The sequence below is a fragment of the Triturus cristatus genome, chromosome 1_2 (genome assembly GCF_964204655.1).
Source record: "Triturus cristatus chromosome 1_2, aTriCri1.1, whole genome shotgun sequence".
In the NCBI taxonomy this organism is placed as follows: domain Eukaryota; kingdom Metazoa; phylum Chordata; class Amphibia; order Caudata; family Salamandridae; genus Triturus; species Triturus cristatus.
Window position 1 is genome coordinate 955,451,300 of NC_140580.1, and position 17,814 is coordinate 955,469,113.

The 17,814-nt window shown below is 47.4% G+C and overlaps 1 protein-coding gene across 8 annotated transcripts in view; it reads left to right on the forward strand.

Moving 5' to 3' along the window:
• GRIN1 (glutamate ionotropic receptor NMDA type subunit 1) overlaps positions 1 to 17,814 on the forward strand; it is a 697,943-nt gene that overhangs the window by 231,496 nt on the left and 448,633 nt on the right. For all 8 annotated transcript variants that reach the window (XR_014962874.1, XM_085610061.1, XM_085610053.1 and 5 more), the window contains one exon: positions 250 to 424. Coding sequence is in view for 7 of the 8 variants with exons in the window: in XM_085610061.1 (XP_085466187.1) it covers positions 250 to 424 (175 nt within the window). In the remaining variant the exon portion in view is untranslated. The remainder of the gene's footprint in view (positions 1 to 249; positions 425 to 17,814) is intronic.

The following is a 17,814-nucleotide window of genomic DNA, read 5'->3' on the forward strand; positions in this document are numbered from 1 at the left end:
CGCTCTTACCTGCACGGGCCGCGGCTGCCGTTTACACTGTTTCTATTTTTCTTTGAATGTGTCTCACACTGCTTACTTGACCACGTGTCCATTATTTTGTGCTTTCACTTTATGCCTGCAATACAATGTTTCTTTGTAAATGGTTCTGTACCTGTAAGGCCTTGTATGCACTAAGCACAACTTTTAACATTTTAATTATAGTTCTCTGATGAGCCTTGAGTTTGATGGTGTCCTTACTGTTTGCTTTAGGAGTTATTGGCCTGCAGCTTATCAATGGGAAGAATGAATCAGCACACATCAGTGATGCTGTTGCTGTAGTGGGACAGGCTGTCCATGATTTGTTTGAAAAGGAGAACATTACAGACCCACCAAGGGGCTGTGTTGGAAACACCAACATCTGGAAGACCGGTCCACTTTTTAAAAGGTAAGTTGTCCGCTAATGATCACGATTGTTTCATTAATTAAAACATGGGGTATTGAGAAAGCGGTTAATAGGTGAAAGACAGTATTCTGTTTCACAACAGACTTCATAGGTGGCAGTGAAGGCATTGTGCATGATCCAGTACTTGTATTTGTACATCAGTCAGCCTATGTGTTGTATTATGTTACTTTGTATAAATGCTTCATGGCCTACCTCTGCTATTGTTAGATGAAGGCTTAAGGCCTCTCAGCACTGTACGGTTGTGTGTACATATATATATGTATATATATATATTATCTACTGGCAGTCGCCAGTAGATAGTTATAGTTAGGACCCTGTTTCCATAGGAAATCCGCAACATTCTATTTGGAATAACTTTGGCGCCGGTCGACGAATCCTCGCGAAATTTTCAAAATAGGTGGGGTGCTACGCTCCGCTCCTACCCTGAAAGTCTCGGGCGGATTCGTCAAGCGGGGGCTGAGATAAAAGGGGGGTCCCAAAACGCGCTTTTCCCATGCATTTTTCCATAGGACCTTTAGACACAGCTACAGCCCGAACGGCTGAACAGAGTTACTTGAAATTTGGCAGAGAGGTAGTCCTCAGGTCAAGGAAGTGCCTTTTGTAGGTCTGGTGTAAATCTGTTCAGTAGTTCCTGAGAAAATAGCATTTAAATCAATATATATATCTGAGCCAGCTTACGGTGCGCTTACCGTGCGCTTACGGTAAGCTTACCGTACGCGTACGGTGCCGTGCGCGAGCGCGATTCTGATTGGCTGTTAGATCTTAGTAAACATTCGAATCGGTCGAAACCAGGAAGCGGCGGCCGCCATTTTCTCTCTCGCACTCTGAAGGGGGGAGGAAAAACAAAGGCAAAAAACATGTAAAGGGACTGTTTAGACAGCTCCTAACCATCTAGCCTTGATGAATGTGTCCCCAAAGAACCCCCAAGGCCAAAAATTCTTTTTTATTTTTTTACGAAAAATCGCCGATTACGCTTACCGTACGCGTACGGTAAAAAAAATGTAAACAAAAAAAATGATCCACACTCTCCCTACCCCGTGTGCAAATGGTGCCTGCAGTGCATATTTTGTGCATGGCATATAGTACCTCATAATTCGAAAATTAAAAGCTTACCTTTCACAACGAAGCGCATAATATGTCCTGCATGTGCGCACGGTGCGCGAAGCGCATCGTGCGTACATGGCCCATCCACGGCACTAACTGTGTAAAGTGGGCGCGCGGTGCGCAAAGCGCACCGCGTGCTCACTGTGCGCGCACGGTGCGCGAAGCGCACCGTGCGCGCACGGAACGAACTGCGTTAAGTGGGCGCGCACGCCACGAATGGCGTAAAGTAACTTAGCATTTAAAAAAACGTACAAATTCACTGAAAAAACCATAGGTTTCACACACGTTATAGTTAGGAATTAGCATTTAAAAAACCTTGCAAATTCAGTGAAAAAACCATAGGTTTCACACATGTTATAGTTAGCTGGACATTTTACTGATAAAAAACCAATGAAATTCCCCCGTTATAGTTAGTGCAGGCAACTATAACTCACGCGACCGCAATCCTCTGCTGATGACATATGTGTCTTTATGAAAAAAAAATATTTGTAATATATGTATAGCTAAAATTTGATGGAAGAAGACATGGGCAAATAAGTGTCTAAATACAGGATTAGCATCAGCAGAGGATTGCGGTCGCGTGAGTTATAGTTGCCTGCACTAACTATAACGGGGGAATTTCATTGGTTTTTTATCAGTAAAATGTCCAGCTAACTATAACATGTGTGAAACCTATGGTTTTTTCACTGAATATATATATATATATATTTTACAATCACCGTCACACTCCAATCCTGGCGGGAAAACACGGACACGGACCACAGGTTTCGCTGAGATGTTTTTAATCAGCAGTCACCATTACGCATTTCAACTCCCACGGAGTCTTGTTCACATATATATATATATATATATATATATATATATATATATATACACACACATTTATTTAAACACATATATATAACTCTATTTCTGCCCCAAAATGAAGTTGTCCTCCTCATGAGGTTTTTTTTTCAATTAAAAGCAAAGCATACTTTGTTGAACTCCATGTATTTGTACCTTACGTGTTTCAGACTCTCACGAGTCCTTGATCACAGGCTGCATTATCGAAATCACAAATAACATGAAATTTCAGTTCTGTTTGCATTTCTATTGGCCAAGGTGGGGCGATTGCCAACTGAATTATGGTTCTTGGTAGTTTCAATTTTACTTTCCCTCCAGTGGGAGTCTGCTGGTGCCAATTCCTAAAACATTTCAGTCGTCCTCCAGTGGGCTGTCAGCTTTGCCATTAAAATATTGATTTATACTGTGACTATAATGAGTTGTCGCCCCTCCCATTGGCCTGAGACGGCTGCGAATCGCCCTTGGTCATCCGTCCACGTTCGTTGAACAATGATTGGAAATTGTTTTCTAACCAGGATCTCCATCCCTCTTGCGCCTGATGTGAAACCAGAGTGTGGCACTAATTTAAAGCCCCACCTATCTAGGGCCTTACACGTTGCTCCCACCAGGTAAGTCTCTTGAAGTAGGGCCACCGCTGGTGCTTGTCGATTGATGTACTGTAGAACGAGCCCCCTCTTCAATTTGTCCCAGAGGCCATTCACGTTCCATGAGAGGAGCTGTAGGTGTAGGCTACCTGGAGGGTGGAAAGTGGGTGTAGGTATAGCGTGGTTAATCGGTGTGGGCACATGTGTCATATAAAAAGTCTTCTGTATGAGTGAATTTGGCAGGATATCGAAGCTGAATTGTTGGGTGATGTCTACCAAGTCGTGCCGTGAACAATGTTGAAATGTCGTAGCTAAGAAGACAGTAACTATCTACCTCTACCACCCGCCCCTCCCTGCATGACGGATTTAAAACTACCCGTCTCCCCAACAGTGCAAAGTGCCTGATACCCCTTCCCTGGTACCTATGTGTGGGGAGCATTTCCAGTATCCCCCATGTCCATTCCCGTATCACAGATGTACCTTGCCGGCGATGAGTTGGCAAACCTAGACCGATACCTATAGGTGGAGAAATCAACAGAACCAATAATAGATTACATTAGTCTGGGTCTTGTCCCTTAACAACTCTGGGGCGATGTCAGTTCTCGAATCGGTCGAAACCAGGAAGCGGCGGCCGCCATTTTCTCTCTCGCACTCTGAAGGGGGGAGGAAAAACAAAGGCAAAAAACATGTAAAGGGACTGTTTAGACAGCTCCTAACCATCTAGCCTTGATGAATGTGTCCCCAAAGAACCCCCAAGGCCAAAAATTCTTTTTTATTTTTTTACGAAAAATCGCCGATTACGCTTACCGTACGCGTACGGTAAAAAAAATTTAAACAAAAAAAATGATCCACACTCTCCCTACCCCGTGTGCAAATGGTGCCTGCAGTGCATATTTTGTGCATGGCATATAGTACCTCATAATTCGAAAATTAAAAGCTTACCTTTCACAACGAAGCGCATAATATGTCCTGCATGTGCGCACGGTGCGCGAAGCGCATCGTGCGTACATGGCCCATCCACGGCACTAACTGTGTAAAGTGGGCGCGCGGTGCGCAAAGCGCACCGCGTGCTCACTGTGCGCGCACGGTGCGCGAAGCGCACCGTGCGCGCACGGAACGAACTGCGTTAAGTGGGCGCGCACGCCACGAATGGCGTAAAGTAACTTAGCATTTAAAAAAACGTACAAATTCACTGAAAAAACCATAGGTTTCACACACGTTATAGTTAGGAATTAGCATTTAAAAAACCTTGCAAATTCAGTGAAAAAACCATAGGTTTCACACATGTTATAGTTAGCTGGACATTTTACTGATAAAAAACCAATGAAATTCCCCCGTTATAGTTAGTGCAGGCAACTATAACTCACGCGACCGCAATCCTCTGCTGATGACATATGTGTCTTTATGAAAAAAAAATATTTGTAATATATGTATAGCTAAAATTTGATGGAAGAAGACATGGGCAAATAAGTGTCTAAATACAGGATTAGCATCAGCAGAGGATTGCGGTCGCGTGAGTTATAGTTGCCTGCACTAACTATAACGGGGGAATTTCATTGGTTTTTTATCAGTAAAATGTCCAGCTAACTATAACATGTGTGAAACCTATGGTTTTTTCACTGAATATATATATATATATATTTTACAATCACCGTCACACTCCAATCCTGGCGGGAAAACACGGACACGGACCACAGGTTTCGCTGAGATGTTTTTAATCAGCAGTCACCATTACGCATTTCAACTCCCACGGAGTCTTGTTCACATATATATATATATATATATATATATATATATATATATATACACACACATTTATTTAAACACATATATATAACTCTATTTCTGCCCCAAAATGAAGTTGTCCTCCTCATGAGGTTTTTTTTTCAATTAAAAGCAAAGCATACTTTGTTGAACTCCATGTATTTGTACCTTACGTGTTTCAGACTCTCACGAGTCCTTGATCACAGGCTGCATTATCGAAATCACAAATAACATGAAATTTCAGTTCTGTTTGCATTTCTATTGGCCAAGGTGGGGCGATTGCCAACTGAATTATGGTTCTTGGTAGTTTCAATTTTACTTTCCCTCCAGTGGGAGTCTGCTGGTGCCAATTCCTAAAACATTTCAGTCGTCCTCCAGTGGGCTGTCAGCTTTGCCATTAAAATATTGATTTGTGTCCTCTCATGTTCCAAAAGTGCCTTCCCGGCTGGAGGAGGAGTGCAACTTCATTTTGGGGCAGATTTACAGGGCAGTCCAGTGGAGAAGTATGCCGAAGTCAAAGGGTAGCGGGGATTTGCTACCCTCGGAGGATTGGGCGCAGGGAACATATGGGTGTGGTCTATGATTAAAAAAAGCATGAAAAAACAAATGTTAAAGTGAAGGTATTGTTTGCTTTGGTTCTAGCGTCACAGCGTATATTTAAAAAAAAGAAAAGAAAAACGAAATTCACCCAAAGAACCACAGTTAAAGTGCAGTTATGTCATGCCAAGTGTATTGCTTATAATGGAATAATATTTATAGCAATAACTAACAACACCTAGAAGCAAAAAGTAATTAAAAATCAACATATAATTAAACCATTCTTGATTCTAAATTCATTTTTGTGTGTGTTAAAGTGGTAAGGCTAATGTGATATGCAATCTCATATATAAGGTTAAAATTACATTTGTAGGTGTATCTGTTTCAGTTAGGGTGAACATTGCATTTGGTGTGCAAATTATGTACTGTACAGCTGTTGTGCGTGTTATAGATTGTGCTCCAAACGATAGCATGCACATTTCAGTGTTTTTTTTAATTAATTTTAATTTGCAGCCAAAATATATATTTATATATACACACACATATATATTTATGTATATTAATGTATATGTATATATTTCATAGATACTTAAATGTGCATATCACAACTAAATACCAATCCCTATCTCCATGCATTTAAGAGACTATATCATGTAATTAACCTACCCGCTCCATACATTTAAGCGAAACCTATAATTGACCGCAATTCTGCGTTCTTGCTGCGATAAAATAGTGGCAGGCCTTTATTCTACTGTCAAAAACTCTTCTTATAGACTGTCTTTTTACAATACCGCCGTGTCATGGTGGCGACAACCTTGTCTTATTGATAGTAGAGATTCGTATTCTGCATCGGCAAACATACGTGTAGTTACCACGGCGATTGAACAATGCTATCAACGCGCGCACTTGCTGCCCTCTCCATTAAAGAACACAACAAAGGCTTGAAGGAGGAAATAATTTGCAGTGCTGCAGAGTCCGAAACAAAAGAATGAATGGCTCCGAAGCACACCCTGAGCAGAGCGAATCCTCCCCCTCACCCACTCTTTCCTCTTAATTCATAGGCCAGTGTTGCACATTATTTCCTTTTTAGGAAAAATGCGTGCCTATGTTGCAATCGCGGCAGTGATCAACAGCCGGGCACTGTTGGTCGCGCTCACAGGTTAGAAGTTGACATCTTTTTATTCAGCTCGGTGAAATCGAGGGATGTTTGCAAAACGAGCTTATTCGGGCTTAGGTCAGGGGGAAGGGGAGGGAGTGGCTGGAACTCGTTAGTTTTTGGTGCCAGGACATGTTCAAGACGCAGACAATCAATGCGCCATCAGATCTGGGAAAACACCTATACAGTAATTATCCTATGGTCAGTTTAATTAACTCAAACCCTCTCTGTCTTATTTACTAAGCAACATGTTTGGCAGTCTTGAATATGCTTCAATCCGTGCTGCAGGAGGCCCACCTACTTACGAAGGGTTGGTTGTTGTTAAGGGCCAAGTTGCCAGTGCCAGATTGAACCCCACGGAGGCCCCTAGGCCGTCGAAATTTCGCCCCCCCCTCGCAACCTATCTCCTAATACGTTTTTAGGTCTCGCCTGACCCAGCGCATGCGCTGGTCTGGCCAGGCGCGCAACACCCATTGGGCTCACCGGGCTTCAGCCCCCCCTCCCGTCGTGTGTGACAGCCCGGCTGAGACAGCCTAGCGGGCTGGCGTCCGTCTAATTGCAGCCGGACCCGAGTACTTCACGGGTCTTTAAAAGACCATTTACTCGTTAATGAGGCTTTTGTTATGTGTTCACCCCTTCTTACAGCCATTCTGCCTATGGCTGGAAGACTTAGCCCCCCCCAAATCTTTTTCAGCCCCCCCCGAAACTTGGCTCTAGTTGCCTGCCTGGGTCTGGCGAGACTTATTGAGAGGGCTGCAAAAATTGGCATAACCAACAGTTCTCGCTTTTGGGACCTTATAAGTATTTAGTTATGCAACGGTTGCATGGCTAAACACTTGTAAGGTACCAAAGGCGAGACCTATTGGCTATGCCAATGCTTGTTAATTCTCACAAACCAAAAATTTTAATAAACCAATTTTATTACACAACATCACACTCATCACAGAAGGAGGGACTGGGGCTTGGCAGGCCCAGGATACGGGCCCTGTTGGGCATTGCAGCGTCGGCCCAACGAGGAGCTGCCCTATGATGAAACATGACACCCCCTGGGGGGTGTGAGGGCCCTTGCTCCAAATTGGAGCTACTCCACCTTTACCATCCTTTCCCCTTGTGGGCACCTGACCCCCCCACCTTCTCCCCCCTTCCCCCTCTTCCTTTCCCCTCAGGAACTGCATACTCTTGCTTTCGCTGCTATTACACAAAACGAAACATTAACAATTATTAAACAATAATGAATTGGAAACAATTTAGGAAAGCTTGATTGTAATTTTCTTTCAAGATTAAATCAATATTATTTTGATCAGTTGTTGCAGGGCCCCTAAAAGGTGTGGGGCCCATAGGCCGGTGCCTACTTTGCCTATTTGGCAATCTGGAACTGCAAGTGGGTTCCCCGGAAGTACTTCTCTTCTAGTCCTAATAAATTGGGGAAGCGGTGCAGCAGTGCTTCTCAGTTGCAACTTCCTGTGTGATGTGCTATAGACACTGGTAGGAGATCAGTCACACTTTTGCTATGTCTAGACTTTTACACCTTTACTTTGGCTTCCACATACTCCACCAGAGGAATATAGCACCTTACATTGCATGCGGTTACAACGCGGTTGTTACAACGACTGCGTTGTTACATCACAGTACATTACAACGCAAGTCGTTACATCGACTTGTTGTAGTGGGCGCGCTGGATTTAGGAATAGTATAATAGTATAATTTACTATTCCAACTCCAGTGTGTGCAACAGTAGGGAAGGTGTTGGAATAGTAAATTATACTATTTATTAGGTTAGCGCGCCCCCTACAGCAAGTTGATGTAAAGACTTGCGTTGTAATGTACTGCGATGTAACAACGCAGTGGTTGTAACGACCGTGTTGTAATCGCATGCGTTGTAACGCATGCGATGTAATAGCTGTTTACCCACTAGAGTCTTGAGGACTTGAGGAACGTGATTACAGAGTTGTTGAATGGAGCAAAGTGCAATGTCATTGTTGAGGGAGACATGCATCTAATTATTGACGGAAGGAGGGAGAATGCTGCTTAGAAGGCCAAACAGGCTCCCTTTCAGTGGAGGAGAAAACATGGCTCTAGCATGTTGGGCTGGAAGATATCTGCACCCCACTGACATAGACTGTATGTAAGGCTTTTTCATAGTTTGGTATCTGCCAACATTTTCTCAAATGTCTCCACAAACAAGATAGGGCACGTTTTGCTTTCAGACAAGGCCCCTATCAATCTGACATTGCAGGTACCCCATGAATGGAAGGGCTGATTTTAGTGTTGGTGGCACTCGGTGTAACAGTCTTTGTTGTTGCCCCCCTCCATTGACCTCCTTCATCACAGATTCTGTCATTATCACCCTCCAATGGTGCCCCTCATCTCTCCTGAGCCACTCTCTCACATTTATTTTCTAGCTCTACTCATCCCAATATAGACTCTCAGAGCACTGTATATCACAAGCATACTATGCAGAGACAATGCCTCATACAAATGGGCAAATCAATGTATAGGAAATGTGCTTAAAACAATGTGGACTACAAAGTGTAGGAGTCACATGTCTACCATGCAGGTAGGCATTATATGTTAAGCGTACTTGGTCAGGAGAAACAAAGGGGCAGATTAATTAAGTATTCATGTTGGGCTGTAACTAAAGTTGCTGTGCTACATAATTTGAAATTGAGAGCACACAACAGCGCCATATTTTGTACGATATGGTGCTAGCGCTATCTCTAGAGCTAGCGCACCTGGCCCCCTTGTGCCAATACACACCCTTGCACCATAGCTTGCTTTAATTCTGGAAGGGTACTCTTTCAGCACTAAATTCTATGCTTTGACTAGGTTTACCACATTACCACTTTGTATGTGTGCTGTACTGTGCAGCACCCACGCAAAGTTGCAAAGGTTTGGAGAAAAATATTTTCTCCAACTTTACACCTGACTCGAGTAGGTGTTATTTATTGATGCAAATCCCTTCTACTAAAGTTAGTAAATAGGGATGACACTATTACAAAATCAATGGGTGAGTGCATGGGAAGATCCATGTACCACCCCTGGTATGTTTCCTTGACAGAAAGGGCGCATAGTGCTACGTTGTGTTTCTTTAGGGCTAATGTCCAATGCAATTCAGGATTTGCCCTAGAAAGTAAGTCCCAAAACCAGGTTTGCATCCCTTTTGGTGTGTAATCCAGACACAAAGTGTTTGTAAATGTGCCCAATAAAGGTAACATGGTGATTAGTGTGCCATGCAAATAAAATTGTAATGCTCCCCAAAGGAACCCTTTTTAGCAACCTTAGAATAGCAAAGATAGGTAGAATAAATCATTAATGTTCTAAATCTATGCCTTTCAATTTGCATTCAGAGTGTTGATGGCAGTTCATAGGTTAATATGTTATGGTAGAAGGATTGTTACTTATGAACTCCAAGTAACAAGAGGATCTCTGTGACAAAAGCAATAACCCACTGAGCTATCTATGTAAAATACTAATCTGTGATCTACTTTTCACAGGTTGTGATCTCTCGATCAAGTACAATAACCACCACAGTTTTCACGCCTTTGTAATTATCCTCTGAAAAAATGATGTACATGCTCTTCTCTTGTTCAGCCTGTCATGCAGAAGGTGCCCCCTTCACCTTGGCACCAGGTGAAATGAAACCAAAGATTCAAGAGTTATAGGGGGTCGCCCCTAGCGGTAAGGCTATTTCTAGCATCTAGATTGAAGATGAATAACTCCCCTGAGCCAGATGGCTTGCAGCAATTTTCTATAAGAACATTCCGCTAGGCCCTCGTTCCACGGGTTCAACTCGCTGTCAGATTTTAGGAGCATTATTGATTATATATCACAGGCTATGATATCAGTCATTTCAAAGCAGGGAAAGGCAAATTATTGTGTATCTTTGAGAAAACCAATATAATTTCTGAATGTAGACGTCAAGCTGTTTGCCAGCATTTTGACAAAATTGCTTGTGGGGTTCTGCCAGGTCTGGTCTACTGGGATCAATAAGCCTTGGTACATGGTAAATGTTGCTGAGACAACACAAAGAAGATGTTGCTTCTGATCAATGGCATCTACAGGTCCCACAAAAGGCTGTCAATAATTTCGATCTATGTAGAGAGAGGGTGTACTATCAATTGGCAACGAGCCCTTACGACTTTTGCTATGGGCCCTAGGTTTAGAAGCTGGGTGCTTAGTAGTTAGAAAAAACCTGCAGATTTGGGCAGGGTGAATAATGCTTTTCCACATGGTAGCAGGTCAGAGGTGGACCAAGAAAGGCTGCCCAATGTCCCAGCTGCTTGTCAATCTGTCCGTAGAATCGTTGAAAATATGCAGGAATGCAGCCATTCATGACTTACTGGTGGGAAGGGAGATGCACTAGTTGGTAATGTATGCAGAGGACATTATGGTCTCGCAGACAGAAACATCAGCACCATATTTGCACTAATGCTTGAAATGTTGTAACATAGGATGGTCACAGGATTTAACATTTACTTTGCCAAATCACAAGTACCGAATATCTCGATCCCGTCTGACCAGGTTGCAGAGCTGATAAAAAGGTTTTCATTTCCATGAGTGATAGATTCCATAACTTAGGTGTTCATAAAAACGTTTATTTGAGACAATGTCCCTTAAACCATAATTTCAATACCATAATTTTGAGATTACAATACTCTTTAGGATAAAAATATTCATACATTTTACCATCTAAAAACAGCTAAAATCACTTATCGCAGGCATGACATCTTTTAAAACCATTAAAAATCTAGCCGATGTGCAGGCTGTGTTGAAATTGTTTATTAGCATTTTATAAATATAATACGATACAAAGATTTATAATACAAGAGCAGGGATTTCATTACAATAAGAGTATAAATAGTGAAGTATATTAATTCATAAAGGTATATATATGAATAAATCGGGAGAAAAAAGGGACGTTCGGATAGAAAGACATCAGACAATGAATGATAAAGGTGAAAAGTAAATAATTTGAAGCAGAAATAATTTTGCTTTTAATCTCATTCTTATATTATATTTTAAAAACTTAAGTTTGCAAATTTTCTGCTGTGCACTTAAAAATAGAAACAATCCAATGCAATATTTGAGGCCATAAAATGCCTATTTAGCCCACAACTGCACAAACCTACAGCATTTTTAAAGAATGCTATGCCAGCAGGGTGAGATTGCAGTTGGTACAAACCAATTCTTAGCCTTAGAATTACATTACGTATTGCCTGATTGGGCAGTTTATGCAAATACGGGAGAGTAATTTTGGACTCCCAGACTTCACAGATTTCAACGACAGATACCTTTTTTATTCCAAATCTTTTTCCATCCCAACCCTCTGCCCCCTCATCTTTAATTCATTCTTTGGTAGGGTTGCAGAGTAAGCAATGCTATAATTGTTTAATCTGAAAAGACAATTCGTTTTTGTTAGAACTGGGGGTCTCTAGTTGGCTGAGGTAGGTACCTTAGTCCAAATAGGGACCCTTGCTTCTAGTCAGGGTAAGGAGGGACACACTCTTAGATAACCCCTGCTCACCCCGTGGTAGATTGGCATGAGCAGCCAGGCTTTTCTCCAAGGCAATGTGTAAAGTATTTGCAACCACACTCCCAGTAACACAGTGATAACACCACAAATGGACACCACACTGGTTTCATAACAATAGCGTTATCTTTATAAAAAGGAATACGATGAGACCAAATGATAGAAATCCAACATATGCGTATTCGCAATATTTCGCTTTGCCGGTTATTAGGCCTGCAATCACTTGTAGGTTCTTGCGATATTAATGAGCAATTCACGATCTCTAATGCAGTCCTACTGCAATGCTATGCAGTTCGTAATGCAGTAAGTAATGTAGTAATAAGACAGTCCTTAATGCAAGAATCAGGCAGTTCGTAATGCAAGAATAATGCGCTTCGTAGTGCAAGAATCAGGCAGTTCGCAAAGCAAGAATAATGCGGTTCATAATGCAAGAATCAGTCAGTTCGTAATGCAAGAATAATGCGGTTCGTAATGCAAGATTCATGCGGTTCTTAATGCAAGAATCAGGCAGTTCGTAATGCAAGAATAATGCGGTAAGCAAATCTGCGCAGTCAACTCGGGCACCACTAGGCCCCAACATCAGAGACAACGGTCATGAGGTTAAAGGGGCGGCCCCAGTACCGCTAGGCAGGTACGGGCCGCTCGGGGACTCAGCGCGTCTAACGCCGTGCAGCGGGAGAGAGATCGTAGCACTCCGGTACTCCTCCTGCATGCCTCCCCAGGCCACACACGCTTGCGGCTCCCGACCGGAGTCTAAGCCTTTCCTGAGGGGGTGTGCTGCCTCGCTCTCTCTCTTCGCTCGCCGGACGTCCTGCTGGGCAATCCCGATCACGTTGCAGCTCTGTTGCTAGGCGACGCTGTAGCCGGATGGGTTACGGCACTGCCTTCTCCTTCGTTGACGCTCTTGGGCAGATTCTTTTCGACAAACAGCAATCACGATCCCTTTCACCTTGTAGCTTCCTTAGCTTCAAGAAATCCTTTAGCATGTTGCGGTTCGGGCCGGCGGCGGCGATCTTTCCTCACAGCCTCAGTTACGATGACGGCTCGGGCCACTAACAGCAATGCAGCAGCGTGGACAATGTTCCACGCTGCGGGTGCAATGCAGTCACGGGGTGTTGGACCCGGCCTCGTAGTATGGCCCTATGTGCCCCCGCACCACCGAAACCTGGTACCTGCAGCCCCAAGCACACGGCCCAGCCGACCCTCCCCACCAGGACACACGCACCCGACCCGGACATCCCCGTCCATGGCCTCTCTCCTTTCGGCCACCCCGGGCCCGCGTGCCCACTTCATGCACCAAGATGGCCGCCCGGCCCCCAGCGCGACCCGGGCCTAGAGGCGCCACTCCGGCTGGAGGACATCACGCTTCCAGGGGATGAGAGAGGGAGGAGCAGTTTCTATCGCACCTCTGAACTCCCCTGGGACGATGGGTTTCGATCGGCCCTCCGGCCTCCCTGAGGGCTGGCTCCATGCCTGCTGGGTGTCTGGGACTCCTCCCGACCCGGCCCTGAAAGGATCAAAAGACAATGACAGGAAATCCCGACAAGCGACCCCCAGGTGACAAGACCCCTGCCTGCACAGACTCCGGATATCAAAGAGGGGTCGACATATAACAAGGGGTGCTCTGGGTCTGTCCGAGAGATTCGACGCTGGAACAACGAGAGCCTGCCGACGTGGTCGCGGCTCCTGGAACTTGGACCCTCCTGAGCCCTGCTGAGTGACTCGCGGCTCCCTGAAGATCGTAAGACCTCCGAACTTGTACCTGAGCCTGCTGAGTGACTCGCGGCTCCTTGAAGATCGTAAGACCTCCGAACTTGTACCTGAGCCTGCTGAGTGACTCGCGGCTCCTTGAAGATCGTAAGATCTCCGAACTTGTACCTGAGCCTGCTGAGTGACTCGCGGCTCCTTGAAGATCGTAAGACCTCCGAACTTGTACCTGAGCCTGCTGAGTGACTCGCGGCTCCTTGAAGATCGTAAGACCTCCGAACTTGTACCTGAGCCCGCTGAGTGACTCGCGGCTCCGACAGACTCTCACGGTCCCGCCGGACCCCGACTACAACAACGTATCCCCCAGCTCGAGGATTGTGAGCTGTGCGCCGGATACGTCCCTGCCTTGAACCTTTGCCAGAGACTGTCCCGCTACCCCCTACCCCTTCCGAGACTCATTGAGCCCGTGCTCTCCTTGTACATATTTGCAGTGATAACCTACTTGATAAAGATTGATTTCTAAGAACACACGGTGTGGTCACTCTGTGTCGCGTGGTGCCAGAAGTACGATCCTAGATACGAGATTCCTCCCCCTGGGGAGTCTCCCGCCAGTGCCCGGCTACGATACTTCGAGGGTGGGTCTCAGGGTAGTCAGGACCCCTTTCCGGGCTCCTCTGAGGTCGCCGTCTAACATTGGTGGCAAGCGACGGGATTCGGGCCCATCACCTAGAGATCGTACCGTGAACGACGGACGCACTACCGACAAAGATGGCAGAAGGAAGCGCCATGAGCCCCGCAGAAACCAACGCCAACAGGTGGAGCATCTAGAAGAATACACACACAAAGAGCTAAAGCAATTTTGCAAAGAACTTAAAATCGCTACCACCGGTCTCAACACTAAAGAAGATTTGCAGAAAGCACTGAAAACTTGGGTGGATACCGGGGCCTCCCGCCCGGAAGGCACGGGGGAGCGCCCCGACGAAGCCGAACCCCCCCAAAGTGAAAGCAGCAGCAATCAGGTGCGAGGCATCGTACCAGATGGGGGCCTATCCCCGGAAGAACTCGCGGACAGAGAGAGAAGTCGCAATCATGAACTCGAGTTAGCCAAACTCAAAATCGAAGGCGAATTGAAGTTAGCGGAAAAAAAGCTAGCAGTAGAGCAAATGCGTGTACAAGGCGAACTGGAAGAAAAGAAGCTCCAACGGGAGCACGAAGGAAGGAAGCTCCAACTGGAGCACGAACGCAGCTTGAAGGAACTCGAGCTCAAGGCCAGAAACGAGGAAGGGAGGCCCCGGGAAACCGAGAGACGGCCTCCCCAGCGGAACAGAAGGTCCACATCCCCAAGGACGTGGTCAAAGAATATTATAAAAACGATGACATTCAACAATGGTTCAGGGCCTACGAGGTCGCCATGACCTCCCATCGGGTCCCGCAGAAGGACTGGGGGGCGGGGTTGTGGGGGCGGTTTCTGAGCGAAGGAAGGGACACCCTGCTCGACCTACCCCTCTCCCTGCAGACCTCCTACAGCCACATGAAAGAGGCTCTACTCACACGATACGGCCTCACCCCAGAAATGTACCGTCAGCGATTCCGGGACTGCAGGAAGATCCCGGGCACCACCTGGGTGGAGTATGTAAACTTTTTCAGTCGGGCCTTCGATGGGTGGATCAAGGGCAGCAAAGTCACCACCCTGGCCGAACTCACCGACCTCATGTTGTGGGAACACCTGGCTGCGAACTGCTTCATAGAACTACGTCAGCATCTGCTTGACAGCAAGCTCACAGATCCCAGGAAGCTGGCTGTGAAGGCCGACCGCTGGACCAACACCCGGGTCTCCCGGGGCATGGTAGGAGAGTACCCCCGAGCCAGTCAGGGACCACCCCGCCAGAGAGGGGGAGGGAACCAGGGAGGGCCGAGAGAGTCCCAGCCTAGCCCCCCGAAAACACAACCTCCACCTTTCCCGGCGCCCCCCCCACCAGTGACAGGGCCCCCTGGGAGACGGGGACACCGGGTGACCGTCACGTGTTTCTGTTGCCAGAAACCCGGGCACTACGCCAATGACCCAGAGTGCCCCATGGCCCCCCAAGTCTCCCCTACCCCCCCTGCGAGACAGATAGCCAACGTAGCCCTGGGAGAGGAGGTTGAGGAAACCGAGGAGTGGGAACCCGCAGCGATGGCCCTAGTATCCCTGGGAGATAGGGAGATGATCCCTGGTAGCCTCCTACCCTCCAACACAAAGAAATACGGGCAGCTCGTCAAGATCAATGGCCACCAAATAGAGGCCCTGCGGGACACCGGGGCCAGTATCACCGGTGTCCTCAGGCACCTAGTCCCCGAGGAGCAGATCCTCCCCAACGTCTTTTGCCCCGTAATTTCCGCAGACAATAGAGAAAGTATGTGTCAGGTAGCCCTGGTGCCGTTTGAGTGGGGAGGGGTGATAGGTAAACTCAAGGTTGCCGTAAGAACCTCCCAGCCGGTCGACTGCCTCTTAGGGAACGACCTGGAGAGTTCTCCCTGGAAGCACGTCGAGCGCAAGGCCCACCTAGGAATGATGGGACTCCCCGAGTGGGTGTGCGCCACCACCCGATCTATGTCAGCCCGACTCACTCCCCGGAGAGAAGTCGAAAGCACCCCGATCGAAGAGACCACAACAGTCCCCGCCGAGGGTCCTCCCGTCCCCCCATCAGAAGGGTCCGTCGCCAGCGACGAACCCGCACCATCCGACCCCGCCCCGGTCCCCGAGTTGGGAGATCTACCCGAATTGGCCCAGTGGCGCCACGAGGGCGGGCCCACCCGGGAAGAATTTTGCCGGGAGCAAGCCACTTGTCCTTCCCTGGTCGGGCTGCGGCGCCAGGCCGAGGGCCAAGCCGCAGGTGACCAGACCGGGACGCACCGAATCTATTGGGCAAATAACATCTTGTACAGTGAGCAGAAGTCGGTGGAGCTGGGATCCGGACGGGTACTGGTGGTACCCCTCCGCTTCCGAGACTTCCTCCTGGGCTTAGCCCACGACGTCCCCCTCGCCGGCCACCTGGGTCAGGACAAGACCTACAGCCGTCTCGTGACCCATTTTTACTGGCCTAGAATGAGAGCAGCGGTAGAAGCCCGCTGCAAGTCCTGCCCCACGTGCCAGGCTAGTGGGAAGAGTGGGGGGAAGCGCAAGGCTCCCCTCCAACCCTTCCCGGTCATCAGTACCCCTTTCGAACGAGTCGGAATCGACATCGTGGGACCACTGGACCCCCCCACCTCCCAAGGTCACCGCTTCATCTTGGTCCTAGTGGATCACGCCACCCGCTACCCTGAGGCTATTCCCCTACGCACCATCACGGCCCCCGTGGTGGGCCGGGCCCTGATGGGGATCTTTTCCAGGGTGGGTTTTCCCCGCAAGGTCATGAGCGATCGCGCCACTAATTTTATCTCGAAATATATGACGTCCCTGTGGCAACAATGTGGGGTGTCCTATAAGTTCACCACCCCGTACCATCCCCAAGGGAACGGCCTAGTAGAAAGGTTTAATAGGACTTTGAAAGGGATGATCACTGGCCTAGAAGAGCCCCTCCGGCGTAAGTGGGACGTCCTGCTCCCCTGCCTCTTGTTTGCTTACCGGGAGGTTCCCCAGAAGTCCTTAGGGTTCAGCCCGTTTGAATTACTCTATGGACACCCCGTCCGAGGTCCCCTCAGTTTGGTTAAGGAAGGGTGGGAGGCAGCACCCCAGACCACCCCCCGAGATGTGTTCCAGTACGTCCTGGCCCTCCGAAACCAGACCAGGAAGTTCCGAGAACTGGCCGAGGCCAACCTGGAGGCAAGCCAAGAAGAGATGAAGCGCTGGTACGACCAGAATGCCACTCTGGTCGAGTTCCAGCCGGGCCAGCAGGTGTGGGTCATGGCCCCCGTGAAGCCTGGCGCCCTCCAGGACAGGTGGACTGGGCCCTACAAAGTGGTTGATCGGAAGAGTCAAGTCACATACTTGGTGGACGTCCAGTCGCCTCGGGATCCCCTCTGGGTCCTTCACGTGAACCGCCTCAAGCCTCACTTCGTGCGGACAGAACTGAGCCTCCTGCTGGCCACCGATGACGGGGCCGAAGATGAGTCTGATCCCCTCCCGGACCTCCTGTGTGACAAGGAACAGGATGGCTCCGTGGAAGGA